Source organism: Colias eurytheme, chromosome 4, assembly GCF_061535395.1.
Source record: "Colias eurytheme isolate Ceu_HAF_F1 chromosome 4, ilColEury1 Martin Lab GWU primary, whole genome shotgun sequence".
Classification (NCBI taxonomy): domain Eukaryota; kingdom Metazoa; phylum Arthropoda; class Insecta; order Lepidoptera; family Pieridae; genus Colias; species Colias eurytheme.
Window position 1 is genome coordinate 6,016,119 of NC_142983.1, and position 14,453 is coordinate 6,030,571.

The 14,453-nt window shown below is 31.6% G+C and overlaps 1 protein-coding gene across 2 annotated transcripts; it reads left to right on the forward strand.

Annotated features, from left to right (window-relative positions):
- The first annotated feature begins 4,041 nt into the window (after nucleotides 1-4,041).
- LOC149908994 (uncharacterized) lies at nucleotides 4,042-14,102 on the forward strand. Of its 2 annotated transcripts, XM_090120571.1 has the most exons (12): nucleotides 4,042-4,279; nucleotides 4,361-4,951; nucleotides 5,184-5,435; nucleotides 5,696-5,893; nucleotides 6,058-6,135; nucleotides 9,104-9,217; nucleotides 9,389-9,645; nucleotides 10,147-10,265; nucleotides 10,661-10,706; nucleotides 11,365-11,496; nucleotides 12,384-12,481; nucleotides 13,788-14,102. In XM_090120571.1, the coding sequence occupies exons 1-12, from the start codon at nucleotides 4,190-4,192 to the stop codon at nucleotides 13,928-13,930; spliced, it is 2,118 nt and encodes a 705-aa protein (XP_089976697.1). In that variant the 5' UTR covers nucleotides 4,042-4,189; the 3' UTR covers nucleotides 13,931-14,102. The 2 variants fall into 2 exon arrangements, with proteins under 2 accessions (XP_089976697.1, XP_089976698.1); XM_090120572.1 differs by lacking the exon at nucleotides 10,661-10,706.
- Nucleotides 14,103-14,453: the final 351 nt, after the last annotated feature.

A 14,453-nucleotide genomic window follows, 5' to 3' on the forward strand; every position in this document is an offset into this window, starting at 1 on the left:
TTTTTTTAATTAAATACTGAAAATAAACCGTTTAAAGAAATGTAAGATTTTTGAGATTAGAAGTAGCCTCTAACCTATAGATATCTTTCAGTGAATTCCGAATAAAATATGTTATTTATTATTTATTTATTTCATATTACATATATCAATTACCTTTACAGGATTAACCTGATGCGGTACTGACTAAAACTATATATCTTTATACAAATACTAAGACTAATGCTAATATGTACTAACAACATAAACTAATAAATTTACAATCTACAAAATAAACACATAAATAAAATGATGATTATTAAGGATTATAGTCCAAAAAAAAAAAAAAAAAAAAGGATTTCGATTTATCTGCCCATTTTATAACCACCATCACAATCACCACTGCTCGAACGGTGAAAAAAAATATCGTGAAGAAACTGACATGTCAAAGAATCAAAAGTTCGACGACATGTGACCAACCCGCAATTAGCCAGCGTGGTGGATAATGGCCTGTGCCCTGTACCCTGTAGGTACTCATAGGAGACCCGTGTCCGTGCAATGGGAACAAATATGGGCTTATGACGACGAATAATCTATAATATAAAAATGAATCCCAAAATGTGTTGGTAAACGCATAACTTGAGAACGGCTGAACCGACTTCGTTAATTCTTTTTTCATTATATTCCTTGAAGTGCGAGGATGGTTCTTACGTAGAGAAAACGTCAATATGTACCACGGGCGAAGCCGGGGCGGACTGCTAGTAGAAAATAAAATTAATAACTAATGATATGAAGAAGTACCTTTGCTAACTCACCCAACGCGACGGGCACGTAAATACGTCCACCCTATGAATAGCCGCTCCTGATATTAGCTCAAAAACAGAGATACATATTAAAAACGATCTGAATCTAACTGTAAGACATTTCAGAAAATGCAGTTATCTATATTTAAATCACAGACAGAATTTCCATATTTACCTATTCATAATGGCATAGGAGATCTTCTTTGTAAAAGAACTCAATACTTTAATATTTCTATGAGTTTCACTATAGTTTTAAGAGTTCAAATATTCAGAAGTTGAATGTAGCCCATAATAATATCATCTCAAAAGAAAAAAATATATACAGCCAGACAAATGAATACTTTTTATCGAAACGTAACACGTAGGTATATGCGAATAGAATCGCATTCGATAAGAACGCAAAGGATAGAAAATGTAAAAATTGTATTATTCATAAAATCAATTACTTATAAATACTTTTTTGTTGACAATATGTCCACACCGTCACTTCCGTCGCACCTTCGTAAATAAATATAGGCGTATCAATAGGTCTTAAATAAATAATCACAAACAAGGGTGGAAGGGCCTAAGTGCGGGACATTAACAAGGGTCCAGTCCAATTTTCGTCCTGTCTACGTTGATATATTGAGGACCGAAGTGAAGCCGTTCCGCAGTCCGCCTTTCGACGACACAAGTTATTTACTTTTTCTAATGTCATTCAAATTTAATAATTATAATATTAGGCTACATGCCTTGCCTGTATTATATATTAGTATGACAAACAAATATTGATGGAGATGGTTATTTAGGCTACATTAAGATCGGAAGAAAATAAATATAAATTGTTCGTAGGTACAAGTAACTAATAGCGCACACCATATTTTTCTCACGCCAACGATTTAGAAAGTGGCTCCAGTAAAATACTAGTTAACTACGTATATTATGTTATAATATACTAATGCAAATACTACGTTTAACAATAAGAAATTGCTTTAAATACTCTTCTTTAAGAATTTGCTTTAAAGCAGCTATTAAATGAAGTGGTTACTTATACGAGTCCGCACACTATAAGTAAAAAGCTTTGACAGGAAAAGCTGGCGAGAGTGAAAGCACAGGAGCTACGAGCATTTCTTGTTGGATAAAACGAATAGATAGAGGTCTTTAATATAAACGAAGCAGACTTTAGTACTCTCGAAAAATGCAAGCATGGCGGTTGGATACACGCTGAATTTTTAAACGGCAAGGTTTGCGGCTTTCCGGCGTGTGTAGAGCAAAACTTTGTATTAGCTACATTAATGCTCGATCTTTTTAACTTTCTATTTATGTATTTAGCATAAACACGTAGATATATATTATATATTTTCGAAAATTCTTCTTATATATTTTTTTTTATTTGGACATAAATAATAAGTTTCTCGCAAGATTAAGAATGATCTCTGTGGAAATTGTAACTAGGTCTGTCTCTTATAAGAAAATATTAAGCCATCAGTAATATAATAATATTTTATTGTACTATCTACCAAACTAGTAATAAAGCATCAAAGCAAAAAAAGTAAGTAGGTATTTAATTGTATGACATTCACAATTCAGACATGGGTTTACGCCAGCAATTATACGATCTCGTAGGAAAACGCACCAGCGTGAACAAAACACTATTTTCAAATTAATACCCACATAATGATGCCTTCTGTAATTTATCCATAACTAGCTACCCGCCTCAGCTTCGCACGTGTGCAATGCTAATACTAAATCCTAAATACCTGGTATCGCCACAAACGCTACGTTCCGAAATTTTTAAATCTGTAATATCTTCAAAATTAATCATTTAAATCAAATGCTGTAAAGGACCATATAACTCTATATTAGGTAAATCAACAATGTATTTAATTTATTTAATTGGATAAGGATTAATGCTGTATTGGATCACTTCGAAAATTAGCCATCACGGTATTTGTCGTAAAAAGTAAATGACAAAAAAAGTTATTGTGGGCATGGACCTACATGATTGTGGTATACCCATAAGAGATAGATAGACCATCGCTGTTTTCTGTAGACATTTTCAATGTGTACAATATTTAGTACATTGTTTTATAGCGAAATCTCGTCTGCTTTTGCGATGTAAGCGCCTAAGCGGAAAAAAATGCAATTATTTACGCCATCACATTTGAAACCTAAAAAATAATAGTATTAAACCACTATTCAATAGATGTTATTATCCTACCCGCGGTAGACCCGCAGTAGACCCGCGGTATTCTGACAATCGTTTTGCTGGGCCTTGTCGAAGTATCGAATTTGACGGATTATAGGGTGCTGCCTAGAGATCCCCCTATAGTCCGGACGTTTTTACGCAAGAGTACCTTGTAATTCGACAAATTACGAACCTAATGATAAGATAAGATGTTTTAGGAAATTCTGTTTCAGAAGTAGATACAAATCATGTTTCATTCTGTATTTTGGAATTAAAACAATATTTTCGAGTAGATCATAATAGTGGTGGCACGTTTTTTTTCTACAGGTTGTATACTGTTAAATCATGCAATATCGACGTAAAAATTGTCAAAAAATAGGGCGACGGATAGGCCAGGAGCCGGTGTAACGCGGGTCTACTGTATTATGTTTTTATTTAAAGCGCTCGCACTCGATAAGGAAAAGAACAGCGGAAAAGCGTAAGCGTATTAAGTAAGAAAATAGACGCTAATCTATTTTCTCCTCTACTACTTGACAAAAACATTATAAACACGGTATAAGATGGATTTATAATGTCCTATGTTTGTCTATATACTTAATATATATCGAACTTAAGGGCTTAAATGAGAAGTAAAATATCTTTGTGCGAACAAGCCCTTAATATGTTAACGGAGGGTTGATGTTGGGCGTTGGCGAATTTCACAAGGAATTTTGATCATATTTTGTTCTAGTAATGCGAAACAAATACGTAAAGTATAATTAAAAAATGAAAACACAGAAAAGTAGATGATCAATCTTGATCAATCCTCTAAAAAAAAAATAATTGCTTTGTCAACAAATAATACAAGGAAAAACAGACAATTGAGCGTTTACGTATGAAGGAAATACCGACCGCATTTGGTGTGAAATTGAGCTAAGCCAGCTAAAAATGAAAGTTAGCTGACGCAAAAAATCTCTTTTTTTAAGAGAATTTTTATAATTTTTAACATGGAAACACGTGGGAAACACTCTTTAATTTTCTCTAAACTGTGATATGTAGAGTGTAGACTGTAGATGCTGTAAATGTCTGTAGGCTGCTGTCAGTTTATATGTCAACCTGACGTCTAGCGTTATTGATTTTAAATTTTACGTATTTTTTTTCGTTACCGGTTACAATTATTTATTTGTAAATGTTTTAATAAATCTTATGAAAAGTCGTGTCTTTAGTATGTGTTATTTGCCGAGCAACCAATAACTTGTTAAAAATGCAGGAAAATATCCCAACATTGATATCTTGTAAGCCTTTAAAAAAACAATACAATGGCTTAAATGAAATCAAAATAACCGACGAAGAAGTAAGATCAACAATTTATCTCTTATTTTATAATTTAGTACATATGTTTTGAATGAAACTATTTTACTCTTATGTTTTACAGTTCACAGTAGGCCGAGGCTTAAAAAGTTCCGTTGTTATACCATCTCTATACATCTCTCGAAGCCACTGTAGTTTTAAAAAACATGAAAATGATTGGATTATAATGGATCATAGTACTTGTGGTATTGAAGTAAATGGAACAAAAATAGGTAAAGGTGTGTCCCGGAAACTGCTATGTAATGACATAATTAAACTGGAACCTTCTCAGGAATTTATGTACAAGTTTGTTTGGGAAGAAGATTGCCCTCCAACAAAACGAATCAAGCTAGAAGTAAATGATGATGATGACTTAAATCTTAATGATGTTAAAATCAAATTTGAAGAATCACAAAACTGTGAAATAAAACATTTAGAAGACAAAATATATAAACAAAAACAAATACAGAAAACGAATGAACTCTTAAAAAAACAAATTCACCAATCAATGAACCGAAAAATGGAACAGCTGAACAATGATTTTGCATTGCAAATAGAAAATTTAAAGGGTGAAAAAATAGAGGTGGAAAAACAAAAGTCTTTACTGCTTGCAGAAAGGAATTCACAAGTTTCCGCTATAAAGAAGGAGATGGATGAAAAAATTAAAGAACTAATGGTATACTTTTAATTTTTAGTTTTTACATATTAGAAAATTATAATATGATAAATTTGTTCAATATGAAAAGAAATCAATAACTATTCTTCTTGTCTTATAAATTTGTGCAACTTGGAGTTATTTTTGATTTACTTTAGGACCTATTGATTTATTCAATAGTTTCCTTGGAATTGTTTTAATGTATTAAATGGGAGCTAACATTTCATAAACAGAATTTATTGTATTGTTTTAGGAACAAATAAAGAAACACAATGAAATAGAATCTGAATTGGTAATTGAAAATAATTCTTTAAAAGAAAAATTACTCAAGGAAAGGGAAGACTTTTTGTCTGAATTAAGCAGAGAGAGTTCATCAAAACAAGATCTACTTGAAAAATTAGAAGGCAAAATGAAAGAACAAGAAGAATTACGCTTGAAAGAGAAAATGGAATTAGAAGAATTATTACAAAAGGAATTGGAGCAACTGAGACTAGCTAAAGAAAGAGTAAGTATTAACTTGTTTAAAACAATACTACAGACTGGATTTTCAACCATTCAAACTAGTATAAAATAGAAGGATTTCAAATTAATCAAACTGAATATAAATCTGAATTGATCTATAATATTATATTTTTTTAATTGGATAGCTTTTGTATACTTTATTTTAACATGAGCAGCGTTAGTCTATAAGTACTTAGTACATAAGCATGGGGCTATTTTAGGTCTTGACAAATACCTAATGAAAACTCTATATTCCTTCTACAGGAGTTGAATGAGCTAGCTGAACAGCAGAAGCAGAGAGAATTAGAGTTAATGGAGGAACACAATAAAATAAGAGAAAATCTTGAAAAGCAAATTGAGATCACAGCCAAACAAAAACAAGAAACTGAACAGCAACTGAGTAACCAAGTAGAACAAATGAAGAAACTCTCAGATGAAGACAAATTGAAAATGGAGCAATTGGTATGAAATATAATGTCCTTTGAATTTTGTATGCCTCAATGTTGTGACGGAGCACATAATCAAGAATAATTAGCTAGTTTTGTAGGATAATACATATCTTGTTTTTTGTTGTTAACTTAGTTTTAGTATTATGATGTTATAAAATCATATTTATTGTTTTTCAGATTCAAGAAAGAGAAGAAATTCAGAAGTGTCTATTGGCAGCTAAAGAAGATGCAAAAAGATCAGTTGAAGCTTTACAGGTAAATTTATTGATTTAGTTTATGGTTATCACCCTAGAACCTTTTTTATACAATACTTAAGTAAAGTTTTCACTTTTGATAATATTTTAAGGGGATTACTATGGTCAAAACCGGAAAACACCTTATACATATTGAATTTTGTTGAGGAAACTGTTGGTACGATTGTCTTAAAAAAAATATATGTGATACTCAAGGATATAATTAACAAAGTGTATTGTTTACTTTTCAGTTTAGAACGGCCTAAACATAAAAAAAATACATACAAATCAACCCCTTTTTGAACATAAAACGCATTTTGTTAGGAAAACGGCTACATATTTATACATGAAATTTATACCAAAAAATATGTTATGATATTTGTAACAATTTGTATTGATTGTTTTTTCAATTTTCATTATTATCGTTAAATTATCAAGAAAAAACTCGAATTTATAATAAAACCCACATAAAACCTCACCTCTATTGCATATTTTCGACGAAATTTGACGGTGTCAGTTCGACTCGGACGGGGGACTGTACGTGCGGTTTTTTTTGCAAAATAACGCTAAAATTCACCGAATTGAATGTTTTGTTAAATTAAACCAGATTGTAATAGGTATTTACATGAGCAGTTCATGAAATGAAAGTTAAAAATAGGTATGTAAAGATATAAAAATCTGTTTGTAAATTAGTTTTGTTTTTGAAAGGCGTCATTGAATAATATCCAGTGTTGATAATTTTTGACAGTAAAATATTATCAGAAAACACATACCTATAAAACAGTAACCAGACTTTCCCTGTGCCTTGAATATTTTTTAAAAAAGATTAATTGCTGTTCTATCGTATATTTTAAGGGTCCAAAACAATCCAAAGCCGGGAGATACTGACACAAAATTTTGGGTCATTTGTAACCGGATGGCGGTTCTACAGTGGTCTTAGTACGCAATGACAAAAAGAAAAATCATGGTCAGAACAGTGGTACCGGCATACTAGTCGCGTGGGCGTTAGTCGAACTCGTCGGATAAATTACGGAAGGCAAACGATTTGTAACACAAAAATTTTAGGATTTACCGATAGCCCATAAAAAAGAAGTAGGCGGTAGTGTCATGCCATACTTTTCCGGTGTAATTTACAGCCCACAATACCGACGTGAATGCGTTGATTTAAAAAAAAATTCAACCATTTGTACCAGGCTAATTTTTGCACAGGTAATCATCGTCCAGTAGCCATGTACGAAAATCGCCATGCCATACTTTTCAGACAGTTCCAAATGGTCGCCATACCGCCGAAAATCAGCAATTTTTTTTTATATTGTATAAAATCATTTAATTTTATATTATTGTATAAAATCGTAGGAAAGTCAAAACTGACATAAACGTATAGCAACATTTTTAGCCGACGCCATTATAGGACGAAATTCTCAATTCAACTGAATTTTTTGTTGGTTCCGTTACCTCCGCACTTTTAACTGGGTGAACCGATGATTTCTTCTACACTAATATTATAAAGAGGAAAACTTTGTTTGTTTGTTTGTTTGATTGTAATGAATAGGCTCATAAACTACTGGACCGATTTTAAAAATTCCGTTCACCATTCAAAAGCTACATTATCCACGAGTAATATAGGATAGGTTTTATCCCGGAAATTCCACGGGAACGGGAACTATGTGAGTTTTTATAGATACCGACACAACTAACACTGTATTCTTTGTACGGAAGGTATGACCCATATCAGTCATAGTCATAGGCTCTGGTAACTTCAGTCGCAGGAAAATCACTCATTTTGTAATATTGTGTTCAAAGATAAACAGTAGAAAAAAAAACTCAGTTTAAAACACGTTATAATATTTTTGATTTGAAGCTGCTATACCTCTATAGTCGATAAATAGGCACCAAACTCTTAAAGGGGTATATTTAATATATGGTATATTTTAATGTTTAAAAATCGAAACACATTTTATTTCTCGTCATCATTTCAAAGACGTAAGGGATTTAAAAAATTAACCCCGGAACTAACTACAAAATACATAACAAGTCGAAAAAAACGTGATTTCTTGTCCGTTCCCCTATTTTTTTCGGTGTGTGTAGGTTGCATGCATATATTCCTACTAGGTATGAAGAGATATACAGAGAACGCTAAATACATTTGCCTTGTCACCATTACCATTCGATACACCATGACATGGTAGAGGCCGTTCTATAGAATTACGTCAAATAATGTACTCCATCTTTTATATCTCTGTAGGTGAGATGTTCTCCACCCTAGCCATCATCAGGTCTCCAGAATATAGTAGAGTCCGTGTTGAATAAAATTAATTTCTAAATCGGTGTTTTCTTAACTGTTCCCCACTCTAGAACTTATAATTACTTGCTTAGTCATTTTAAGGTCTCCAGAATGGGTCATGTAGTAGAGACTTTGCTTATAACGGTTAATGTTGAAAGATGAGTCTTCCTACATTACATTTACAACATACATAGTACACAATATTTACTATTCATAATTAATGTAATATGTTACTGCCTCTCAGAGAAAACATAAATTAGGTAGAAACCACTAACACATTACGATACAATACGATACAGTATACAATTCCATAATCTTTGGTCACTTTTACTTCAACAACGATGTATATTTATAGAGGGCGGTTAAAAAAACAAATTCAAATGTAGTGACAGAATCATTAAGGTCGTTGAACCGTGTAATTGCCTTAAGCAAAAAATTCGTAATTGTAAATTCTAAAAATTATAAATTTTGTACAAATTAAAAATATCATAATTTTTATATATCATATCTTCTTATATATAAAAATGAATCGCAAAATGTGTTGGTAAGCGCATAACTCGAGAACGGCTGAACCGATTTCGATAATTCTTTTTTTATTATATTCCTTGAAGTACGAGGATGGTTCTTATGTAAAGAAAACGTAAACATGTACCACGGGCGAAGCCGGGGCGGACCGCTAGTATTGAATAATATTGAATATTTTTAGTTTCGAGTAGAAGCCAGAGAAGTGCAGTTGGCTGCTCTGGCTGCACAAAGAATACATCAGCAATCAGAACAATCTGGCCAAGTCATAAACAATTTACAAGTACAACTAGAAAAGGTTTGTATCTTACTATTTTTACATTAGGTTTAAAAGATTGTGTGTGTATAAATATACCTAGAACTGTTAAGGAAAAGGTTAAAACTAATATTTAACTTTTATTTTCTACTAGACCACTTTTTGTGTTTCTCTAGATAAACTTAAATTTTTCTAATATTTTCATTATCTAAGATTAAAACCAAACTACGAGATGTGGAGAGTGAAAAAGAGAAGTTATTGGAAAATGCGTCAGATCAAACTGAACACAAGGCTAGCTCATCGAAACAAGAAACATTAACGGAAGTCGGTGAAATAATGGAGAGTGAATTGCAATGCAGTATTTGTGCGGAATTATTTGTATCAGCCACTACGCTTAACTGCTCTCACACATTCTGTAAATACTGTATCACTACATGGAAGAAGAAAAAGAAGGACTGTCCGATCTGTAGGTGAGTATTTATATGTACTCTGATTTTATAAAGATATGAATAAGTAGATAATGCATTGCGATCATAGAAATATAATTGCATATGCTCGCTTTGCAACCTTATTTTGTTTTTGCTCTATCAGTATATTATATACTAGCTGCTCCGCGCAGTTTCACCCCCTTGGCTCCACTCCTGTTGGTCGTAGCGTAATGATATATAGGCTATAGCCTTCCTCGATAAATGAGCTATCTAACACCGAAAGAATTTTTCAAATCGGACCAGTAGTTCCCGAGATTAGCGCGATCAAACAAACAAACTCTTCAGCTTTATAATATTAGTATAGATACACATATTAATATGCTATGTATTTTTTAGTTTGGTAGTTTAGGTAAATTATGATAAGAATAATTTGTTTCAATAGTGAGATCAAAATATTATGAAAAATTGTAATTAAATAAATTTAAATTAAATAACTGACATGGTCTGTACATGTTATGTCCTAAACAGCTTGATACTTTACAGGGCGCCAATAACATCGGAATGTAGAAGCTTAGTATTAGACTCGTTTATTGATAAAATGGTACAGAACCTCACAGTTGAAATGAAAAAGAAACGTGAAGATATGTTGAAAAATAGAGAAGGTAATAAATATAATAATATATATCCAGCATTTTTTACACTTCGTGAACAAGATGGCTTCATAAATGTTTTTACTAAAATGTATTCTTACAAATCTTAAAAAATTAATTTAAATTAACAAATGAACATTACACATTATAAAAACAGTATTCATTTATTATCGTTTTTGACGTTCATTGTCTGTATTGTATTTAGTTTTGTCAGTATATTATTATATATCAAAAGATTATCGTAATATTTTGAGTTTCGTAATTAAAAGTTATTCATTTTATATGTTTTTGTTACACATGTACACATGATCAGTGTATTAAAGATAAATATTACAATGTATATTGTGATATTAATTATTAAATATTATATCTAAAGTAAGAACTTTATGAAGCTGTGTTGTTCACAGAAGTGGAGCTTGATCCTGTGTCACAGCCCAGCCAAATGAGCAGCCGGTATGCGCTTTATTATATTTCACATTTATGTTTATGGTTATGCTTTTTAATATTAGGTAACTAAGTCATTAACATTACGCATTACTTGACAATCTAATGCATACGCCATTAAAAAAAGGAATTTCGGTTATGGATTAAGTTTAGATTCAAAATTCTACAACGTGAAGCATAATATTTATGTTCACTAGTCTCTTGTCGTAGAAATCAAATAATTAAACAAAATAACTATCGACACTAGACGTGAAGGAAACTCCTCACAACATACACAAAAGATAAATATTTTTTATATACCTACTAATACTTTTAATCCTGTGTTTGAATTAGAATTAAACATGCCAAAATGATATTAATATACTAAATAACAAAAATTACTGGCATTATCTTCCAACAATTACCGTGTTATTTCAATTATTTTAAAACTAGCTGTACCCGCGTGGTTCCGCTCCTGTTGGTCTTTGCGTGATTATATATAGCCTTCCTCGATAAATGGGCTATCTAACACCGAAAGAATTTTTCAAACGGACCAGTAGTTCCCGAGATTAGCGCGTTCAAACAAACAAACAAATAAACTCTTCAGCTTTATAATATTAGTATAGATATAAAACATTGAATTTTCCCTATCATCTATTTATTCGTTAAATTAATATGAATATTGTAGAAGAAACTCGTTTGAAAGCGACTGGGACACCGCGGCGAGCGACTCCGCGCTCGAGGAGGGGCAGGAGGAGGAATACTACGACGACGAGTTCTACTACGACAACAACCCAGCTAACTTCGACAGCTACGACTAGTAAGGAATGATTTGTATACATAAATATATAAAAAAAAATAATAAAAATAGTTTATTTCGTTTCTAAATTTTACACAACGTGGAGTAGAAGGGCCCTCCTAGTAAGTTTAAGATAAAACCTGTGTCAGGAGGACCCGCTCTTCCTTAACTTAAAATAGGTTATCTACATGAAAAAAATAAACTGTTAATAACTAAATATTATGGAGTGGAGTGTATGATTGTGTGTGTGATGTGTTTGTGTATTGTGTGGTGTGTGTGTATTCAATAACATTAAGAGAGGAAGTAAATGCATTCAATCACTCATCATATTAACTGACGTTTGATATGTTATTTGTGGATTTTGCATTTGCCTCTGCCATGGTTCTATTATAATCTACTACTTAACTGCTAGCCCCGGAGTTATGTTTTTATTACAAGTTAAAAAAGTTAATCGAAGCTATCTATTATCCTGATCCAGGCGAAGACAAATCCATCAACTCATCAATTTCAGTTCAGTCAATCTTTTGTTATAAGAGGTGTAACAAATTTCAAAAAATGTAAAAAAGTATTAACGGAATTAGTCCGGGATACATCGCCCATTTTTGCAAGTGATTACTATCAAGCTAATTTTTCGTGAGTAGCTTTATTTTGATGAGATGCCCAATGTACGAAACTCTCGATTGTGGTATTTATTTGCTTACTAGGAGTGTTCCAATCACAAATTTGTTTAAGACCTAATGTAAAGGAAAGAAATAAATATGTAGATAATTTTGAAATTTTTTTTTTTTTTTTGGAAATATCAATCCCATTTTTAATATAATATGTATAAGTTATATTTCATTGATGTATATTTAATTAAAAAATACGTTATACATATTTATGTCGCTAATATAACTATGCTCTTGCAGTCCCATCAGTTTCATCATCGCTGTCCACACGTACTCCAGACGTACAGGCGATTCCAATAGTGGACTTGACAACAATACCGATCCTGCCAACGCTAATGGTTTGTATTAAAAATAACATTTTCTGAATAACTTACTAATTAAAAAAACGGATCGCAACATCTTATTTTAACTGTAAGAGCTGTTATTTCAAATTATCACAGACATATATAGATTAATTGGAATATTCTGGAAGCGAAATGTATTTATACATATTTATATGATTTGTTTAACCATCAATATAGCAATATCGATTCTACTTCAGGTCTGATACAAAATTGGGAATCACCACTGGTAATACATATATCAATCCATTATAAATGCAATGTCTTTTTCAAATACCCTCAAATTACTTTAAGAATGTTTATATCATTTATTTATTAAAAATTTACATTGCATCCATGCAAAAAAGTTTGATGAAGAAGACATTTTTGTTTGTTACCTACTTAAATTTTTTAACCCATAACATCTAAACGAAAATTCCGTTACGAATCATTTAAAATAGACTAGGATTAATTTATTTAAATATTAAAACTTTATATCATCAGTGGTATTTGCAGCGCTATCGAAATACTTAATGACTTATCAAAAGAAAATATAAACTTTGGGCTAACATGGTTTCAATTTAGGTTCCTTGAAAAAATAATGCCACGTTTAGGTACACAATCGTTTTCGTTCTATTAAATTAATCTATGCGGTCTCTTTTTATTTTTCTAATGTGTCGAGTATTGTTTTACCTATTTCCTACATCGTAATCAACGAAATACATCAAATATTTCACTTTATTAGATTTCAGAAAGTCTTATAAACAAGAGCAATAAAGTGCTTAAAAAACTAATGACCTTCATCCAACAACCTTTAGTAATCGATGACATTGAACGAAATTTTCTAAATGCATGATTACAACAAAGACCAATATTGGACTTAATCCCATCGAGATAGAATGTACTACGTACATATATCTCGATGCTTAATCCATCAACCATTGGAAATGTGATCTTAAAATTAGATTGAAAAATCAATAAAAATTCGCTTAAATGATAGGATCAACTAAATGAAAAAAAAATATTATTAAGTAAGGAATTATAAGATAAACGAAACTGTTGAATTGTCATCGGTACTGATAATAATTAGTTTATTTACTTCTAGAATTACTCAGACCATTAAAAAAGTACTTTTTATTGGTTGGTTTTAATATATAAATTTTTTTATTGTTCTGAGTATGTAAAATAATTATTATTGTATCTTTTTAAAAATTTAGAATTTGAGCTGTCTGATTGATATCACACTTAAAATCCATCGATCATGCGTTGGCGAGGAATCTAACTTCTTCATAAAATGTTTAAACGTATTCTTTTTTATACGCAGGTACTACCACAGGAGGTAATAGAAGTGGCAGACGAAGACGAGAGTATGTCCCGGGCGTCCCCGGCTCGTACTACGGAGGCTACGGCCACTGCTACCGATGCGGAGCCATCGGCCACTGGGCACCAGGCTGCCCCCGCGTATAATTAAGCAATTAAAATAATTAAAGATATATTTTATGAATAAATTGTTTATTTCTTTCTACAATAATTAATGTATGTTATGTAGTATCTACTATAATATGTGTTGTTACGATAAGTATTAAAGGAAAAAGTTAAATAAATATATGGATAAATAAATGAGAACTTTCCTATCCCAAACCTTTGCAACAACCAACCTAACTCCTAAGATACATAAACGACATCTATTGTCATCAATAGGGGACGAACTAAATACAGACCAGCGCCGATAGCCGGACACTACATGTGTTTGTAGTATTCTAGAATTTTAAAGAAATTAAAAAAAAAACAGTGAAATTTTTTCAAAGTAGATTTCTTGATTTAAACGGAAAACACATGTTTTCCGTTTAAATCCAAGATATACAGAGCATAAGGTCACAATAATCATACTTACCTAGTTAATTTTGTGAATGGAAATATAATTATTATTATAGTATCCAGGAACATGTTGTAATCAAGTAAATAGGTATAAAAATGCTACATAGGCTTA